Source organism: Sinocyclocheilus grahami, unplaced genomic scaffold (assembly GCF_001515645.1).
Source record: "Sinocyclocheilus grahami isolate Dianchi unplaced genomic scaffold, SAMN03320097.WGS_v1.1 scaffold1212.1, whole genome shotgun sequence".
NCBI lineage: Eukaryota > Metazoa > Chordata > Actinopteri > Cypriniformes > Cyprinidae > Sinocyclocheilus > Sinocyclocheilus grahami.
In genome coordinates this window covers 468,552-490,618 of record NW_015506391.1, presented here as the reverse complement: position 1 = coordinate 490,618, position 22,067 = coordinate 468,552, and the positions used below count along the sequence as shown (strand labels likewise).

Sequence of the window (22,067 nt, the reverse complement as noted above, 5' to 3'; positions counted from 1 at the left end):
TTTATTTAAAAGATGCAGTATATTAAAACTTTAGACAAAATATTTAAAAAAAAAAGAAGGAGAGAGGCAGATAATCACACGCGCTAAGTTTACCTGTCGCTTTCTGCTGTGAGCGTGTGGAGGAGCTGCCTGAGCCCTACCTTAGACAAAGAGGTTTGTTGATAATCCATCAACAGTGTGGAATTGTATCAAGGTCTCAAGAAAAAAAAATAATTCACCATTTGCCGTGTATTGTTTAAAGAAATATCATATTGAGGAACTCTGGCTGATGGATTATCAACTAAAGTGGTGCTAAAGTTCATTGTCATTAAATTGTGCCTGAGCCCTACCTTAGACAAAGAGGTTTGTTGATAATCCATCAGCCAGAGTTCCTCAATATGATATTTCTTTAAACAATACACGGCAAATGGTGAATTATTTTTTTTTCTTGAGACCTTGATACAATTCCACACTGTTGATGACACGACTGTGGTGCTAAAGTTCATTGTCATTAAATTGTCATCAGTTTGTTAGATCGGCCAAATTTAGTGACTGTCGATTGAGTCATACAAAATGTGATTATCTGCCGATACTGATCTTTAGCCAATTGGTCAGACCATCCCTAATTTGTAATGTTAATGAACTTGTATATTGTTATCTTAAAAAGTCATTTGTTTTTGCAGAGGCTCTTAAGAACAACCTGCTGACATCAAAGGTCAACCAGCAAGAGGCTGAGAGGGCACTGTCAAAATGGTTCACTGGAGCAAGAGACAGAGGAGGACAGAGGGCCTCAAGAAGGCACCAAAAGATGGATGCAGTTTAAGGTTGACTTGAAAAGTTGCTGCTTCTAACTGTTCTAGTTCTGTATATTTTTGTTTCTTCTTTTTTTTTTTACTTGTATTCCTACATTTCTCTTTAAAGTGAGCTAAAGCTTCCCAAAACACTTGAGGCTGGTTCTAAAAGTTTTGTGCCATTGTGACAAACATGACATATATTGTTAAGTTAAATAAAATTGAAATTTGAAAGGAATTCACTTTTCTCTCTACTGCTTTCTGCCATGGTAATTGTTTTTGCTATTTTATTTGTGTGGTGTTGCTATACAGATTTGCCAACAATCCCACTTACAACCCTTGTTTCAAGCCCATGTAGTACCTGCATAAAACTTAAAGCTGGGTCCGAGATGGGTCCTGCACATGTTGCCTAGTTGGTTCCCACCTAGTAGCAAGAACAATCCTATATGAAATCCATGTGGGCAATTAACATGGGGCCATTATGGAACCCGCAGACAATCCCATATAAAACCCATATTTCAGCCCATTTCAAACCCACATGTGTTCCATATACAAATGTAAGCTGGGTTAAAGCTGGGACGGAGATGGGTCCTGCACATGTAGCCCAGTTGGGTCCCACCTAGTGGCAAGTCCACTCCCATATGAAATCCATGTGGGCAATTGATATGGGGCCATTATGGAACCCGTGGACAATCCCATATAAAACCCATATTTCAGCTCATTTCAAACCCAGATGTGTCCCACATGCAAATGTTAGCTGGGTTAAAGCTGGGACCGAGATGGGTCCTGCACATGTAGCCCAGTTGGGTCCCACCTAGTGGCAAGTCCCCTCCCATATGAAATCCATGTGGGCAATTAACATGGGGCCATTATGGAACCCGTGGACAATCCCATATAAAACCCATATTTCAGCCCATTTCAAAACCACATGGGCCCCACATACAAATGTTAGCTGGGTTAAAGCTGGGACCGAGATGGGTCTCGTGCATGTTGCCCAAGTGGGTCCCACCTTGTAACAAGTGCAATCCTATATGAAATCCATGTGGGCAGTTGACATGGGGCCATTATGGAACAATCCTATATGGGGACCATTTTTCAGCCCAGTTCATACCCATATGGGCCCCACATACAAATGTTGGCTGGGTACAGTGTTGACAGACCCGGGGCCTCATTTATAACCGTTGTGTACGCACAAAACCTGCCCTGAAAGGAGCAGATTCCTATGCTTCCTATGCAGATTCCTAGATTTCCCATGCAAATCTTGATGGGAAAATTTGCACACCTGCACGCAAACTCTGACCCATGCATACAGACTTTTTTCCTGGAGAGAGAAAAGTAATGAAGTAAACCGATTTTAAACTGTTTTTATTTCATCATATAGGCTACATTTACATTAAATATTCCACTCTCATTAATGGAGATAAGCACTGAAGTTACATATAGTCATTACGCAGAGGTTAAACCAAAATTATATGAATTTAGACAGCCTGTTTGTAGTGGATGCGCTTGATTACTTTTCCTGTAATATGTTATGTTTTAATGACAGCGAGGAGTGCTATAGGTGCACAATAATTTATATGTAAAGTAAACTGCAGATCTCATGTTATGAGAAAATATTTTTAGCGAGAACAATGATCAATGATGCTCACTTACTTCGATACTGTGGCGGACAATGCTGGATTCGGTGGAACGGTCTATTGTCCGGTTTGAATAGGACCAATGATAGCTTACTGTACAACTACAGCTGCACGGAAGTGTTGATGCCGTGTGAAGGCATCTCCACAACATTATGAAAAATACCACTGTTTTGGAAGGATAAAACTTGAAGAAAACGGTAAGATTTGCATGTTTCCTTTTTAAAATAATTAGTCAATGACGCACAGAGTCAGATAATTGTATTTACACTGAAATAAATGTAGGCCTATATTTTTCCACTAAAAATAGCTCAAATATGTTCACCTTATCAGCAAAACCGCTTTAATTTAATTAAATTTGAATTTTTTAAAACAATTGAAATATTATTGGACCAGTGGAAATGAATGAACTCTATTCTAAATTATTTTTCTGAGAATTATTTTAAACAGTTTTTTATGGATATTTTGCTATATTTATTCTAAGACGTAACAAGGATACCGGATGATTTTTAGCAATAAAAATGTGCATGGCACAAATGGCATTTATAGTCTACCTTTGATGTGATAAACATGGTGTCACGTGGAAGGGAATGTGCATAGAAATTATATGCAGATGAGGTTATGCATAGTAAAACTATAGGCGTTGTAAGCTCCAAATGTGGTGATTTCGGGGAGGAGTCGGGGTGGAGATGCATGTATGCACAGTCTTCCCCTGACTGGGATTTACAGTATAAAGGGATTTTTGCAAAGGTTCTGGCTTTTGAGCGTTTGCAAAATCTAGCTTTTGTGCCTATATAAACATTTAGGATGAAATCCATGGAGAGTTCATAAATGTGACCCCCAAGCTGTTGAGAATTTTAGCTGCTGCATTTAGTAACAGGAAATTACTTCTTATCCAGTTTAAAATAAATAACATGAATAGTAAATATTAGGAAAAGAGAAATTAAAGAGATTGTTCACCCATCATTTACTCACCCTTAAAGTTGTTTCAAACCTTTATGAGTTTCTTTCTCTTGCTGAACACAAAATAAGATATGTTGAAGAATGTTAAAAGGACAGTTTACCAAAAATAAAAATTATGTCATGATTTATTTTTTTCCATACCATGGAAGTCAATAGAGACCATCAACTGTTCAACTGGCCTCAAAATGGTATTTCCATTGTATGCATTACTGATTTGAATAATTAGTAGATAATCCACACAGCATTATATTGTAATCATTTGACTGCTGATTGTCCATCAGTTTAGGGCTTGTCTGGCTCTGTGTAAAAAAAATTAACAGTGTAAGGAAGAACTTTTGTGTTTGTGACTGTCAGGCATTGCTGGACACTTTACCTCATTTTTGAGATCAGGTAACATGCTGGTTCAACGCATGCCCTGTTTGCACTGCACTCACCGAGACACGGTGTAACTGTAGAACAGTGGAACCATTGAGAATCTAATAATGAGGAAAGGTTTAGAAACTTGTTTGGACCCTCATATGGATACTGCGCCGTGTGTGGTAAGCACAGAGTCTTTGTATGTACTGATTATGTAATAAAAATTTAATTTGCTTAATTGTAAAATGTTTAAGAACTTGACTTGAATTTAACCCAGGTTGATTAGATAGATAGACAGACAGACAGACAGACAGATAGATAGATAGATAGATTATTTATGCATACATCCATTTATTTCTCTCTCTCTCTCTCTCTCTCTATATATATATATATTTACATTTAGTCATTTAGCAGACGCTTTTATCCAAAGCGACTTACAAATGAGGACAATAAAAGCAGTCAAAACTAACAAAAGAGCAACAATATATGTGCAAATGACAAGTCTCGGTTAGCCTAATGCAGTACTATGTGCCCTGTTTGCACTGCACTCACCGAGACACGGTGTAACTGTAGAACAGTGGAACCATTGAGAATCTAATAATGAGGAAAGGTTTAGAAACTTGTTTGGACCCTCATATGGATACTGCGCCGTGTGTGGTAAGCACAGAGTCTTTGTATGTACTGATTATGTAATAAAAATTTAATTTGCTTAATTGTAAAATGTTTAAGAACTTGACTTGAATTTAACCCAGGTTGATTAGATAGATAGACAGACAGATAGATAGATAGATAGATTATTTATGCATACATCCATTTATTTCTCTCTCTCTCTCTCTCTCTATAACACAAAGAAAAACAAGTAAATAGAATAGAAAAAATAGAAAGCTAGTGGGTTTTTTAAATAGATAAAGTAGAATTAAAATAGAATAGGAAGTGTGTGTGTATATATTTTTTTCAGTGTATATATATATATCAGGTAAGATATTTTTTTGAAAGATTAATAATTCATCAAGGAAGCATTAAAGAGTATTAGTGACAGTAAATACTTTTACATTTTTACAAAAAAATATATATTTCTAATTTCTATTAATCAATAATCCTGAAAATTTATATATAATATTAATTAAATGTATTTTTTATTTTATATTTTTTTATACTAAAGATTGTCAGTGTTTTGTGTTAAATTTGGTTGTAGTATGTAAAGTAGGATTTGAAACAAGACCTTTCCTTGAGGAGGAGTTAAATAGTTGCCATTTGAGATGTGAAACTATCATTAGTCACATTCTTATTTTACAGTTACGATCAAAGAGTACGTGGCAGGTGTTGCTAGTGTCTTCACACACTATAGAAAGCAGAATCACCTCCACAGAAGGAATCAGGTGGATGATCATGCATGTTTTATAACTTTACCTCCCTCATCTGTCTGGCAGTCAGCGTCTCCAAGCAACAGAGGTCAGAGGAGCACATCATCAGGTGCGGTTACCAATTGCAGAAAACACAGAATAACTAGTTATGAGTACTATTGAGTGAATAGATCTGGACTAAATAACTCTTTTGTGCTTTTGTTGGCAAGTTCTTGCTCTTTGCTTTGTTTTGGAGGATTTTGTATAAATGTTGTGGCCTGAACAAAGCCATTTTGGAAGTCCAACACTATCTGACGTCAACGGCAAATCATGAGAAGTATGTGCATATTGTTTCAAGTAGTCTCAGAGCTGATTCTTCATATATTCTGCATTTAAATAAGGTCAGGTACAAACTGTCAGACTAACGTAGGTGAACACTATACTAATGGTTCCTCTCAGGTGTCTGCCTTCTACTAATGGTGACAATCACTCAAGTTCAGCTGTCGTTGCTCTGCCCTTCTTCTTGTGTGGTGTGTTCTGAAGATGTCATCATCTGTAATAAACTCTTAAACATAATTGGTAAGTAAATTATTATGACGCTGAAGAATTGTTTTAGGGATAGATTAGGAAAAAAATTTGAATTCTGTAATTTACTCACCTTATGTTGTTTCAAACCTGACTTGTTTATTCTGTGTAATATAAAACTAGATATTTTGAAGAATGTCCAAGTGTTTTGTCCATACAGTAAAAGTCAAAGGTGTCCAGTGTTGTTGTTGGAGCCCATTGTATAGGGAAGAACAGTTGAAATATTCTTCAAAATATATTTTGATTTACGCATGAGGGTGAGAAAATGATGACAGAATTTATTTTTGAGTAAACTAACCCTTTTAAGTACACTGAAAACTGTTGGAAATGCATTTTTAACTCTTAAAGCCTACTCTATCATATTTGATACACAAATTTCTAAGGCCTTATCAACATGATTAAAACTTTGCTGAAAAACCTGTTGTACACAATCTACTACATTCCTTCTGTCTTCTGATTGATAGTTTATACTTTGAGCAAGTAAAAAGGCCTTTTATTATTATTAAATTTTAGAAAAATACATATAAAATGTAAATTTCAAATATGATACATTTTGAGGAGCATTCATTTGTGCATCTCTCAATCATCAATGTATTGCATTGCAGTAAATGTTTTGCCCGCACAATAATAAAAAAAACTTTGATCATGAATCTAAGCATTCAATTAAAGGGGTCATGAACTGCCTTTTTTATTATGTTGTACTGTTCTCTGAGGTCCCCTAACGTTATCCAGATTTTTACATCAAAAAAACATCATAATTTATAAGTAATAGGCTATTTTCTGTCCTGTCTCGGTGCAGCAAATGATACTTAATGTATCAATTAATAAGACTCAGTTTGATACTTAGTCTTGTCTGTCTGAAAGAGAGTCCTGATGCAATCTGAAGGCTCAAGTTGATCTTTGCTAAAGTTGGTTGATGAAAAAGAACCAGTTTGAGTCAGAGGATCTTGAAGTGGAAAAATTAGGTCGAAGTCAAGCTTAGGTTGGCTTCTTGAGGACTTTTAGCTCTGCATCTGAAAACTTCTGTTTAACTCTGATCTTGTGATCTTTTAAACTGTGAGGATGTCCCACCCTTCAGGAAGTGCGACTGAGCCAGTGAGAAATGTGTCTGTTTCAAAGTGAATGTAGAGTGAAACCTCTACATTCCTTTTGAGTTGTAAAACAATCTTATCTTGAGGTGTGTCTTTGTTACCATGGTAACCAGAGGCCTGGTTCTCCCTACCACATGTTTTACTTGTTGGGGTGTGGTATTGTCCACTATTTGTTAAATATAACAAATACTCATGTGTCTGATCCACCTCTGTCATTACAAGTTAGTTGGCATGGCATCATTTTTTAGTTTAAATCTTTATGAAAATCCCGTGTCGAATTGTGCATTGTTTGTAAGTGAATCAGCAGTAAAATGAAGTGAACAAAAGACCAAGTTCTTACCCAGCAAACACTGAATGAACATTCCCTATAGGTTGCAATTGAATGGTCTCTCCCATTGCATCAGTGTTTTGACGCTAGGGGAATCTCCGGTTACAGAAGCCTGATTTGTTAACATTTGTGTAGCTGCACAAACGAATGGCACTCAAGCCCACCAGAAGGGGAGGCGCCGACTGCTATATAAGTTGGCTCAGAGAGCCATTTCATCAGAATTTTTCTCCTTCATCAACAAGATCATCTCTTTCCTGACTCTGTGACCAAGAAGCCAAAGAAGAACAGCTGCTGCTCGCGGGCTCTGGAAGCGCCCTCGGATGGAGAAGCGGTACCCGTTTCCAAAGCACCAAGGTCTCCGCCCTAGAGTGACATTGGACCCTGAGCCTCAGAAGCCGTCCTGATCAGTTTGCAGAGAGGAAGAGGAGAGGGTCAGTTCTCGCCCAGGCCGGAACTCCCTCAAAGAAAGCTCGCCCTTACTCTACATCCCTCCGCTCAACATAGAGCGATGAAAGCTGTATTCAAGCTGGGCCCATCCTGTCAGTTCAGCGCATGCCCAAGCAAGCTACCGCTGTTATAGCAGACCCATATATTCACAAAATGAGCGTTTCGCCTCTCCTCAATATCACGAATGTCAGTTCCCTGCCCTGTGCAGTGAACTACTTTTCAAAAAGATAGAACCCATTGCCATCCGGCTGCAGGCTTGGAAAGCCATCCTGGATGTGTCAAGTTGGCTTCTAAAAAAACATAGAATGAGGTTACTCGCTTCAGTTTGCTCGCAGGACGCCTCGTTTCAGAGGTATTATTCAAACTTCGGTATGGGACAACGAAGCCCACGTTGTTCGGTCCGAAGTACAGATGTTGCTTGCAAAAGGAGCCATTGATATGGTTTCTCTAGGAAACAGCGAGTCAGGCTGCTACAGCCGCTACTTCCTCGTTCCCAAGAAAGATGGCGGGCTCAGACCTATTCTCGATCTCAGACATCTGAATTGCTCACTCATGGTGATGGCCATTCAAGATGTTATCTTTGAAACAGATCCTCGCGCAAGTATGTGTGTGGATCTGAAAGATGCATACTTTCACATCCAGATATCCTCCCCATCACAGACTATTCTTGAGATTTGCAATCGAGGGAGTGGCCTAGCAATACACAGTTCTGCCATTTGGGGTCTCCCTGGCCCCATGCACATTTACCAAGTGCATAGACGTGGCTTTTTCCCCTCTGAGACAGATGGGAATCCGTATTCTGAAATACCTCGACGATTGGTTGGTTTTAGCCAGATCAGATCAGAACGGGAACTCAACACTCACAGGTAGCTGCTGCTCAGCCACCTACAGCATCTTGGGTTGAAAATCAATTTGACCAAGAGCTCTTTGTCTCCCAGACAGTGAGTAGTCTTTCTGGGGACAGTTGTGGACTCAATTCAGACGAGAGCATGGATTACGCCAGAACGCTCAGAGACAATGTCAAGTCACCTTTATTTATACAGTGCTTTTAACAATACAGATTGTGTCAAAGCAACTTTACAGTATTAAATAGGAAAATAGTGTGTCAATAATGCAAAAAGACAATAGTAAACAATCTTTACTGAAAAAGCAATTTTCAGTTAAAGGCAGTTCAACATTGAATTCAGTGATGTCATCAAAAAGCTCAGTTCAGTTTAAATAGTATGTATCTCCACAATGTATCTCCAGGGAAATGGAGATTACATCCCCAGATGGTTCAAATGATCTGGTCTGTCTTCGGGAGGGCAGAGGTGGAACTCTTCACCTCAGAAGACAACATTCACTGCCCAATTTATTTCTCAAGACAGCGAGATGCCCTGGTCCATGATTGACCCAGCACTCATCTGTACACCTTTCCTCCAATTGACCTGCTCCCTCAGGTCATCAGACAGGTCAGGGAAGTCGAATGCTCAGTCCTCCTGGTGGCCCCACTGGAGTAACAAAGCATGGTTCCCTGAGTTGATTCAGCTGCTATCGGCAGCCCCGTGGCCAGTAACGCTGAGGAAGGACCTTCTCTCGCAAGTGAAGGGCATGATTTGGCATCCTCGGCCAGAGCTGTGGAACCTTCATGTTTGGCCGTTTTCATGTTTTTTATATAAACTATGCATTCCGTTAGTTTTGTAAATTTGTAGGTTTCATCGGGCTGCGAAAAATATAGAGCTGAGTATCATCAGCATAACATTGAAAGCTAACACCATGTTTCATGATGATATCTCCCAAGGGTAACATGTAAAGTGTGAAAAGCAACAGTCCTAGTACTGAGCCTTGTGGCACTCCATACTGTACTTGTGATCGATATGATATCTCGTCATTTACTGCTATGAATTGATAAGTAAGATTTGAACCATGACAATGCAATTCCACTAATGCCAACATCATTTTGTAGTCTACTCAAAAGAATGTTGTGGTCAATAGTGTCAAATGCAGCACTAAGATCCAGTAGTACTAATAGAGAAATACAACCATGATCGGGTGATAAGAGAAGGTAATTTGTAACTCTGATGAGAGCAGTCTCAGTACTATGATACAGTCTAAATCCTGACTAGAAATCCTCAGACATATGATTTCTCTCTAAGAAGGAACATAACTGAGAGGATACTGCCTTTTCTAGTATTTTTGACAGAAAAGGGAGATTTGAGATTGGTCTGTAATTAACTAATTCTCTAGAATCAATTTGTGTTTTTTTTTTAAATGAGAGGCTTAATAACAGCTAATTTGAAGGTTTTAGGGACATATCCTAAATACATTGATGAATTAATAATATTCAGAAATAATATTCAGAAGAGGATCTATGACTTCTGGAAGCACCTATTTTAGTAGTTTAGATGGAATAGGGTCTAACATTCATGTAGTAGGTTTTGATGATTTGATAAGTTTATACAATTCTTCCTGTCCTATAGCAGAGAATGAGTGAAATTGTTCCTCAGGGGATCTATAGTGCACTATCTGATGTGATAATGTGGCTGACGGCTGCATGGTTATAATTTTATCTCTAATAGTATCGATCTTGGAAATAAAGAAATTCATAAAGTTATTACTGCTGTGTTGTGGGGAAAGGTCTGCATATGTTGATGCTTTATTTTTCGTTAATTTAGCCACTGTATTGAATAAATGCCTGGGGTTGTGTTTGTTCTCTTCTAAGAGAGACGAAAAGTAAGTAGATCTAGCAGTTTTTAGAGCTTTTCTATAAGTAGAAGTCCTTTCCTGCCAACACGAAGCCAACACGAAGCTTAGATGAAAAGTAATCAGATCTAGCAGTTTTTAATGCTTTTCTGTAGAATAGGGTACTTTCCCGCCAAGCAATACGAAATAGCTCTAGTTTTGTTTTCCTCCAGCTGCGCTCCATTTTCCGGGCTGCTCTCTTTAGTGTGTGCTCATTATACCACAGTGTCAAACTGTTTTCCTTAATCTTCCTTAAAGGGGACCTATTATGCCCCTTTTCACAAGATGTAAAATAAGCCTCTGATGTCCCCAGAATGTGTATGTGAAGTTTTTACTCAAAATACCTTGTTAAAATTGCCACTTATAGGGTATGAGCCAAAACGCTCCATTTTCGTGTCTTTCCCTTTAAATGCAAATGAGCTGGTGCTCCGGAGAAGAGGGCAGAGTTTCAATAGCTCAAGCTCCGGCAATACTGGTGCTAGCCTTTACAAATAAACACTCCACTATTAGTACTAGCCTGTTATCTTTACAGAAAACTGACTCAGTTTAAAAGTCAGTCATATAATTGTACTAATTGTACTGTGTACCTTGTTAAAATTGCCACTTATAGGGTATGAGCCAAAACGCTCCATTTTCGTGTCTTTCCCTTTAAATGCAAATGAGCTGGTGCTCCGGAGAAGAGGGCAGAGTTTCAATAGCTCAAGCTCCGGCAATACTGGTGCTAGCCTTTACAAATAAACACTCCACTATTAGTACTAGCCTGTTATCTTTACAGAAAACTGACTCAGTTTAAAAGTCAGTCATCTAATTGTACTGTGTATAAAAAAAATGCACTTTGTGAACTACACAGTCGGGAGCACGGCGCGATAAAAAATAACTCATGATGCCATCGCATGCTATTACAAACTTTATAAGCCCCACTTGTGATTATGACCTCCAGCTGCGCTCCATTTTCCGGGCTGCTCTCTTTAGTGTGTGCTCATTATACCACAGTGTCAAACTGTTTTCCTTAATCTTCCTTAAAGGGGACCTATTATGCCCCTTTTCACAAGATGTAAAATAAGCCTCTGATGTCCCCAGAATGTGTATGTGAAGTTTTTACTCAAAATACCTTGTTAAAATTGCCACTTATAGGGTATGAGCCAAAACGCTCCATTTTCGTGTCTTTCCCTTTAAATGCAAATGAGCTGGTGCTCCGGAGAAGAGGGCAGAGTTTCAATAGCTCAAGCTCCGGCAATACTGGTGCTAGCCTTTACAAATAAACACTCCACTATTAGTACTAGCCTGTTATCTTTACAGAAAACTGACTCAGTTTAAAAGTCAGTCATCTAATTGTACTGTGTATAAAAAAAATGCACTTTGTGAACTACACAGTCGGGAGCACGGCGCGATAAAAAATAACTCATGATGCCATCGCATGCTATTACAAACTTTATAAGCCCCACTTGTGATTATGAGCTCGACTAATTCTAGCGGTCGACTTCACATTGCTTTCATATGCAGTTTTAACTCCTACATTCCTATTTACGATCATTCTGGTAGCACGTGAAGGCAGCATCAGTGAAAACAGACAGACAATGGTAGCTTGAGCAACATTAGCCTTACAGAGTGCCAAGAAGCTCTTACAGAAAGGCAATTTGGAAAACTAACACGTAATACTTCTTCTGGAGGTGTAGCTGGATCACGAACAGTTGGCACTGCTCCATCCTTAAGGAGCAACTTTTGTGCAAAACCTGTTTTATAATGACCCTCATTCACATATTTCGGATTTCGGTAGAGTTGAGGGAGCATTTTCTTCGAATACAAAATTAATCCACCTCGCCTTCAGCGGCTCAGATTTCGGGAGTAAATGGAGAGAGCTATGTGGATTCATACATCCAGCTACAGTACACCTAAAATGCTTGGGAGACATTCTCGTCAGTGCAGCAATGGTGGACTGTGTACAACTCGCTGTGAACTAACTCAGGGCGGTTCTATGTTAAAACGGCAGTGTCTGTCAACTTTCGTGGGTGGGGTCTGTGGCTAATGTGACGTCACATTAGCACCAATTCTGAAAACAGGTAGTTGGGAGACACTGCTTATGATTTATGGGGATTAAAACAAAAGGAGTGGGTGGATTTTTATCATTATAGGGTGGTTGTGTACACACACTGCCAACACACATTTATGTCCAAACAACATGTGAAAGTGAATTTTGCATATTAGGTCCCCTTTTTGCGTAAAGGAGCAACCGTATCTAAAATGTTAGAAAAGAGAGAGTCCATAGTTTCTGTTACATCATCAAGTTGTTCTGAGTTATTGGAAATGCTAAGGAATTGAGATAAATCAGGAAGATTACTTACAAAGCAGTCTTTTGTGGTAGAAGTGATGGTTCTACCATACTTGTAACAAGGAGTAGAATTTACAGTTTTAACTATATGAAGTTTGCACAAGACTAGATAATGATCTGAGATATCATCGCTTGGCTGCATAATTTCAACACCATCAACATCAATTCCATGTGACAGTATTAAATCTAGAGTATAATTTCGAATCAGAATCAGAAAGAGCTTTATTGCCAAGTATGTTTGCACATACAAGGAATTTGTTATAGTGTCACAAGCTTCCAGTACACGGAGACAACAACAACACACAGATAATAAAAGTGAGATGTGAATAAAATACACATGTGTCACGTGCTTGATGTTAAGAAGGGATGATACCGTAACATTTAGGTGGGACAGCTGTTACTGGGTGTGGTGCGGATCAAAAGACGATACTGAAATGTTCCTCAGTAAGACTTTACTGAATATATTGAGAAAAGATACAAGTGGTTTGGTCTAACAAAGTCTAACCATAGAAAAGAAAAGAAAACAAAAACAGGAGTGTCACCCAAATTAAAGAAATAAGCAAAACAGAACACTCCTTATAAGTAACCTCTAAACTAACTACCAAAACAAAGTATGAAAATAAAACCGGAATCTTCAGCATATGCAACGCCCAAACTAAACTCTCATAAACTACAAACAAAAATACAAGGGTGGCATAACACTCGCAAGCCTAATCCAACAGAATATAAACTAACCTACTAAAAACACAAAACAAGCCATATGACAACGACCGACTAAATATTCTGATCATCACAGAAGGGAAAATGTGATGAAGTAGCTGGACACACCAACATGCATTCTTAACGTTAACTAGACACGTAATCAGGCTGGAACTCTAGAACTGACGTCTGCGATACCTTTTACAAAGAATTCAAGTCAATAGCTAAGAATCAAATATCTAAATAGATTAAAACACACAGCAAGATACATGTAGCATCAGGAGACCGCGTTAGAGCACGAGGTACGCTGGCATGGCGCACACACACACAATCAGCTCGAGTCCTCAAATACAGCTGGCACGTCACCCGATTGGCAGAACATAATGACGTCATAATGATGATTGGCAGTCAAGTCAGCCAGTAAACACCGACCTAGAAGCGGAGCAACAATAACAAAATGACAGGAGAGCGGAAAGAAAGACAATATACACAGAACACACGTGGAACGTAGCAATATTAAGCCTGGGTTAAGAGGGTGTATAATGTTCTCTATATTAACTCTCAATAAATACGCAGCACACAGTCATCTCTAACTCACATGGCGAACACCCCTTTATTTCCGTCTCCTCCTACATCATCACTCCTCCGCGCTCTAGCCCTCATGGGTAATGAAGTCCCTACCATTACAACACCTACTTTTAGCTAAGTAATGCATCTTTTCTTCAACAACATATAACGTTTTCTGTTCAAAGAACATGTTATAGCCTTATCTTTCTCAACACTGCATTAAAATATTCAACCTTTATTAACTTAATCTTTTTTTTTCTAACTCTCATTCATCCATCTGTCCTTTTGTTTAGTCCGACTCAACTAAACTATAAATTCAGTCTTTCTTGGGCTTTGTAAACCCTGCCTGCTCTATAAACACCTCCAATGGGACAAAGGTGTTTTCTATTTCTCCGCAGCACCCCTCTGTCAGTCTCTATAATGTACGGTCTTGGGGTCTGAGCAAGTTAGAGAAACAGCTCCATAGATCTTCTCTGTGGCAAGCCACACTTTTTGATCTTTCTGCAGGGGAGGCAAAGAATGCGATTTATGACGTTGATTGTTGTACATCGCCTGACATTTTCTTGCTTACTCTTGTTTTTTCCTAAATTCTTGAAAGTCTGGCCACACTGGATCTAGTTTTCTCTGCATTTGTGGAAGAGTGGTGCAGATACATCTACCCATAAACAGTTGAGAAGAGGAAAACCCATGCTCCAAAGGTGTAGCTCGGTACATGAGCAAGGCTTTGTTGTAATCGGTTTCTTTAGTCCACAATCCTATATTTGTGCGTACTGCTCGTTCAGCTTCTCTGTTTGCTTGGGGATAGTGGGGGCTGCTCGTGGTGAGTTTGAAATTGCCTTCTTGTGCAAATTGTTGGAATGTATGTGATACGAACTGTGGTCCCTTGTTGGAGATGACCTCCTCCGGAATGCCGGCAAGCTCTTCCATGCATCTGGTCTGACTGTCGGAAATCATCCAAACCAAGTGCATCCCCTACCAGCCGCTCATTGCAGCGCTCTGTGATTCATCTCACTGGTAGCAGCTGTCAACTAACCTGGTCATCAAATTAATCTGCCTCGTACTGTCATGCTGCCCTTTTGAACCGTTGGTCCATCTGGGATAAAGCCCCTTACCACAACGAATTCATAACTGACAATATGCTTGACATTTTGTTTCTCACCGAAACTTGGCAAGTCCCTGATGACTTCCTGCAGTTAAACTTACTCACGCCGTATGGATATAAGCATTTGTCCAGGCCAAGACTGCACAGCAAAGGGGGTGGTCTCGCTGTCATCTACCGTGATAACCTCCAAATCACACAACTCGATTTCCACGACACCGATACATTTGAATATATGTTACTGAAGGTTGACTCTCTTATTATCATCTTACTCTATCGTCCTGCTAAATCATTTTCTCCTAATCTCATCATTCTGTTCCTCTATTGCTTCCTCTAATCTTTCCTCAAAATTTTTGATTTATCTTCTCCTTCACTGATTCTCTCAAACTTTCACTCTAAATGATCTGATATTTCGTATGTGCATGCTCCTGTTAAGACTAGAACTGTTCCTTCCACTCACACTTCTCCCTGGTTTCCCCCCGAACTTTGTATCCTTGAGAGCTCCGGTCAACAGCTTGAGCGTCTCTATAGGAAAACTGGCCTCATTGTTCATCACCAAGCCTTTCTTGAACATCTCAAAAATTAAAAATCTGCTTTACACCTAGCACGTTCTAGTTTAGTCTCTGCCATGATTAATAAAGCCAGTAACAGGCCAAATGCACTATTCAACATAGTAAATAAATTTATCAAACCCCCACCTCATGATTCTGTAGATTCAGATGAATTCTGCTTCTCCTTTCTAAATTATCTTCTGGACAAGACGGCTGCCATCCACCGGGGCTTTACGAACAATGCTATCAATTTTAGCTTTGAGCCTAATCTCTCGGGTCATTCCCTGTCCTGCTTTTCTCTTACCACTCCGTCTTCTGTCTCCGAGCTTATTTCAAAATCAAATTCTTCTTCCTGTTAACTTGACCCAGCTCCTACTTCTGTCTTGAAATGGTGTCATTTGGTCATTTCTGCACCTATCTCTCATTTCATAAATGCTTCTCTTGTCACTGCTTCTTTTCCTCAGTCATTTAAAATGGCAGCAGTTACCCCAGTTCTCAAGAAACCCAATCTCAATCCTACAGTTTTATCCAATTATCATCCCATTTCAAACTTACCACTTATTGCTAAATTATTGGAGAGTACTGTAGCTTCCCAGCTTCAGTCTTTCCTAATAGCAAATAATGTATTTAACCCATTTCAGTCCAGCTTCCATCCACAAAATAGTACTGAAACTGCCTTTGTAAAGGTAGTCAAGTCAAGTCAAGTCACCTTTATTTATATAGTGCTTTTATCAATACAGATTGTGTCAAAGCAACTGAACAGCATTAATTAGGAAAATAGTGTGTCAGTAATGCAAAATGACAATAGTAAACACAAATCTTTCAGTTAAAGGCAGTTCATCATTGAATTCAGTGAAATCATCATCCAGCTCAGTTCAGTTTAAATAGTTTCTTTGCAATAATTTGCAATCAAGTCAACGATATCGCTGGAAATGAAGTGTCCCCAATTAAGCAAGCCAGAGGCGACAGCGGCAAGGAACCAAAACTCCATCGATGACAGAATGGAGAAAAAAACCTTGGGAGAAACCAGGCTCAGTCGAGGGGCCAGTTCTCCTCTGGCCAGACAAAACCAGCAGTTAAATTTCACGCTGCAGCAAATTCACATTGTGCAGAGGAATCATCTGGTTCCTGTGGTCGTGTCCCGGTGGCTGTCTGAGACAAGGTCCTCGCTGGGGATCTGTATCTGGGGCTCATCTAGTTGTCAAAGAGAAGAAAAGTAATCAGATCTAGCAGTTTTTAATGCTTTTCTGTAGGATAGGTTACTTTCCCGCCAAGCAATACAAAATACCTCTAGTTTTGTTTTCCTCCAGCTTCGCTCCATTTTCCGGGCTGCTCTCCTTAGGGTGCGAGTGTACTAATTATACCACGGTGTCAGACTGTTTTCCTTAATCTTCCTTAAGCGTAAAGGAGCAACTGTATTTAAAATGCTAGAAAAGAGAGAGTCCATAGTTTCTGTTACATCATCAAGTTGAGGTTTTGGAAATGCTCATGTTTATAACAGTAATCTTGGGGGGAATAATGTAATCCTCAGGTTTTAGCCAGGTTTCTGTCAAACAGAGCACATCTAGTTTATGATCGGTGATCATATCATTTACAAAAAGTGCTTTCGTAGAAAGGGACCTGATATTCAATAAGCCAAGCTTTATCATTTGTTTATTCATATTGCATCCGTTTTTTTATTTGTTGAACATCAATTAAATTGTTACTCTTAATTTGGTTTGGACGCTTTTTGTATTTTCTAGTTCGGGGAACAGACACAATCGCTATAGTGTGATATCTAGGTGAAAGAGTCTCTATGTGCTGAGAATTAACTGATTTCTGTGACATGAGGCGGATAGCAGACGGTCGGTTTAGCCAGTCTGTCTGCTTCCTGACCTGGGCCCCAGTTAGTCAAGTGCAAACTCTAAGACTATGTGCCATATTTCTAGAGAGAAGAGCGGCACCACCCCAGGAGGGATGAAGACCATCTCTTTTCAACAGGTCAGGTCTGCCCCAAAAACTCATCCAATTATCTATGAAACCTATGTAGTGAACAATTTATTACTCTCTTGCGACACTGGCGCTCTGTCTTTACTTCTATTACTTGACCTTACCTCTGCCTTGATACCATCTCTCATGATTTGCTTATCTCTCGTCTTTCGGCTGTGGGTATATCTGGTACTGCTCTTTTCTGGCTCTCTTCATACCTATGTGACAGACAGTTTTACATTTCTGCTCGGGACTTTAGATCCCCTACTGCCCCCCTGAATCAAGGCATCCCCCAAGGTTCCGTTCTTGGGCCTTTGTTGTCTATTATTTATATTCTACCACTGGGTCAGATACTACAGTGTCATGGCTTTAGCTATAATTTTTATGCTGATGACATTCAAATGTAGACGTCATGCAGGCCTTCCCTATCCACCCAAATTGACAAAATTTCAGTTTGCGTGCAGGATATAAAAACATGGCTTAACTCTAATTTTCTGAAACTTAATATGGATAAAACTGAGATCATCATTATTGGTACCCCATCACTTACCACCAAAGTTCCTGCTGACTTCACTTGCAATATCACTGGCACTCTAATTGCTCCATCTAGTGTTGTTAGAAACCTCTGTGTTATGTTTGACTCCTCGCTTTCATTTCACTCTCATATTAACTCTCTCTCTAAATCAGCATTCTTTCATTTACGTCGAATTGTCCACCTCCGTCCTTTCATTAGTGCCAACGATGCAGAAACTTTCATTCATGCTTTTGTTTAATCTCATCTCAATTACTGTAATGCCATTTTCATTGGCTTACCAGCTACCAGTTTGGTTCACTAGGCTACACAATCATGGGGAAGATTGCTGATCTGACAGTTGTCCAGAAGACAATCATTGACACCCTTCACAAGGAGGGTAAGCCACAAACATTCATTGCCAAAGAAGCTGGCTGTTCACAGAGTGCTGTATCCAAGCATGTTAACAAAAAGTTGAGTGGAAGGAAAAAGTGTGGAAGAAAAAGATGCACAACCAACCGAGAGAACCGCAGCCTTATGAGGATTGTCAAGAAAAATCGATTCAAGAATTTGAGTGAACTTCACAAGGAATGGACTGAGGCTGGGGTCAAGGCATCAAAAGCCACCACATACAGACGTGTCAAGGAATTTGGCTACAGTTGTCATATTCCTCTTGTTAAGCCACTCCTGAACCACAGACAACGTCAGAGGCATCTTACCTGGGCTAAGGAGGAGAAGAACTGGGCTTCGTTTCCTGAAACCTTCTTAATGCTACGTCGTCCGTAAGTTATACCTTAATTTGAACCTTTACGTTAATACGTGTTTCTCGAAACGTTCTTAGTTAAGTATACCTTCTGTAAGTCATTTGTTCGTAAGGTTAGTCTGGACCACTCTTAGCTATACCTTATTGCTGTTCACAGTTCACTCCATTAGTGGCCATTCTGTGGCAAGAAAAAGTGCAGAACCAAATAAATATTAAAATTCTAAAGTTGTAATACACCCAGTGTTCAATTAATTGAAGTATTTTTATGCAAAAAATAAAACATTATACTGATGGTTGTTAGTTTTTCCATTATAATATACAAAGGCACATCGGCTGGTAAACAATTAGGCAGCACATAATTAGGAGTCTATTTAAAGGGAATGAATGCGATGGGGAGTTTGGTCAAACTATGGCAGCGAGACAGCGAACAGTTGTCCTAAATCAAAGACGGCTGCGTCCGCGGTGTTAGTTAGTGTATGTGCACTATTTCATAATAGGTAGTGTCAGAATAGTTACCATGTCAAAAGATACAATGCTACAAAAAATTCCACGAGAGCAAATTCAGCAGCTTTTACATCTTGTTGGTCAAACTTTGTAGAGAAAAACTTGACGGAGCTACCCACTAAGCCCCGAAATTCAGCTGCTGGCGGATCTCTGTTTTTATGCTGTGGGGAGTTTTCTGGAGATGGTTGGGGATGGATATGGGCTGAGTAAGACCTCGGTGTGGCGGTGTGTTCACTACATTTTGCTCCGTCACACCACTGATTATATAGCCTACGTATGCCTTTGGCCAGGCACGAAGTGATGGAGGCAATGCCATGTCCCAGGTGTCCCCTGAGTAATTGGCCTTGTGGACGGGACACTTATCCTCATCACCAACCCATCAGCGCTCGACCAGGCCTTCATAATATATATGAACATGATAATATAAATGACTCTTTCAAAAGCAAGCGAAGCCTAAAAGCCAGTTAATGTAGCTAAGGCAGAATACTTTTGGCCATGAGGTTGCAGGTTCGCACACATGCAAAATTATACATATACATAAACACACACACACACACACACACATATATATACTGTATATGTGTGTGTATGTGATATCCAAGGTTGCATTTAGTTTGAAATTTGGATTATTTTATAAATCCAGTGAGCCCCGATAAATGCAATTTCTAATATTTCTAAAGCGTTTCTTTATAATGAATCACTTTACCCGCTCTATAACGCAGTGAAAGAGCTCCTGTATTGAACAATCGATTCTCGAGCCATCGATATCAACCTATTCAGCACCACCGCCATGCACAGCACCTGCTAACGTCACACGTAAGAAGGTTTATCTTAAGCAACATCCTAAGGTATAGTTCGGACACGCCGAATTGAGGCAGTAATTAAAGCAAAAGGAGCCCCTACCAAGTATTGAGTACATGTACAGTAAATGAACATACTTTCCAGAAGGCCAACAATTTACTAAAAATGTTTTTTTCATTGGTCTTATGAAGTATTCTAATTTGTTGAGATAGTGAATTGGTGGGTTTTTGTTAAATGTGAGCAAAATCATCACAATTAAAAGAACCAAAGACTTAAACTACTTCAGTCTGTGTGCACTGAATTTATTTAATACACAAGTTTCTTTTCCACGACATTCTAATTTATTGAGATGCACCTGTAAATAAAACTCATTATTATTTCATTTTATTGGCCTGGTATCTGTCTGGCTGTTTTGTTACTTGAGGCTTTATCACTTATCGCATTCCCGTTCAAGCTGTGAGTTTCTTTTAATTATGATCCATGTAACACTGCTTGTTGTTTCTTGACTGCATCATTCTGGCGCACTGTTTGGATAGCTTTGACTAATGTTAGCCCTGGATCCAGTTATAAGCATTCTGACATTCTCCTGTCTCTGATACCTACAACTATCCTGTCTCAGATTAATTCTTCCTTCAATGCCGCGAAATTGCAGTGTTCCGCCAGGTTGTGTACTGCTGTTATGAAAGTCTCTACATTTGCACCATAATTTTGGCATCGCCAATTAAACTGAGCCCGTTCAAATATGACATTGTGTTTGCCGATAAAGTGCTGTCTGAACGCTTCCATGACACAGTCATATTTCTTTCTGTCTGACTCACCCAACAGAAATAGCACGAAGATATTGTCTGCTTAGTCTCCCATGGCATATAACAAGGAGTTTATCTGGTATTCCTTGGGCTTTGTACTCAATCCAGATTCTAGACGAAAGCACTCGAACAGTCTGATCTATCTTGGATAAGCCACTGACTCAGAGAAGTCGAACTGCTCTGGATGAGATATCTGCACTGCTGCAACAGCCATCTTTCGGCCTGTTTTCTGCATTGGTTCTCTGTAACCTATTCTTAAGGTTCACTACTGACACCATGTATAATGTACTCTATATTAACTCTCAATAAACACGCAGCACACATTCATCTCTCTAACTCACATCGCGAACTCCCCTTTATTTACGCCTCCCCCTATGTCATCACTCCCCCGTGCTCTAGCCCTCATGGGTAATGAAGTCCCTACAATTACAGAGTGATAACAGAAATCATAAATTCATGGGTTTGTTTCATCTTCATTTACTGCGCGCCTCTGATCTGCACGTGCTGCTCCGGCACGTGCTTTAACAAGTCTTCCACAGAGAGCCGCTCATGGAATTAAAAAATTGATCAGTTATTTCAATTTACTGGCTGACTGACTCGTTCGTTTATTGATCGCTTTATTGAATGATTACTTAAAATTAATATAGTTATAAGAGTAAATATGATTTCATATGATTTCGGGGGGGATTTGACATGCCTAAATGAAGAGAACATGAAGAATGACCGGCTGCACAAACTGTACTTCAGTGGTAAGAAATTAATGTACTGATATCCTACTTTAAGTCAAGTAATTGTTTATTCACTTTTTAAATATCTGTGAATAAATGACATTTTATAAACCATAAATTGTGTTGAAGTCATTTTTATTTGGAGCTGAATTTTTTTTAAAAATCTGATTACCCCGTAATCTTACATATGAATGGACAAATGTAATTTTGTTTAATCTTGCATATGAAGGTTGATGTGGTCAGATTATTTTTGTTAATTAAACAATAGATAAAAACAAGATATGGTTTTTATAATACTGATTAGGCATCTAGATCATTTCCATGCCGCTTATACTATACTGGGTCACGAATGTGCCTAATCTCTCTGGTCATTCCCTGTCCTGCTTTTCACGCATTATAATAACATTATACAAACCAAAAACTAACATTCTATTTCCATTAAGAAAACTTTCCTGGCTAACCAAAAACAAACCATAAAAATAACGTTCTGGGAGCCAAAAAA

At 39.2% G+C, this 22,067-nt stretch overlaps 1 protein-coding gene across 1 annotated transcript in view; it reads left to right on the top strand.

Annotated features, from left to right (window-relative positions):
- The first annotated feature begins 5,397 nt into the window (after positions 1-5,397).
- The window catches only part of LOC107568078 (uncharacterized), a 29,950-nt gene continuing 13,280 nt past the window's right edge, over positions 5,398-22,067 (top strand). Inside the window, exons 1-2 of the mRNA XM_016253920.1 lie at positions 5,398-5,404; positions 5,527-5,646. Coding sequence (XP_016109406.1) covers positions 5,398-5,404; positions 5,527-5,646 — 127 coding nt within the window. The remainder of the gene's footprint in view (positions 5,405-5,526; positions 5,647-22,067) is intronic.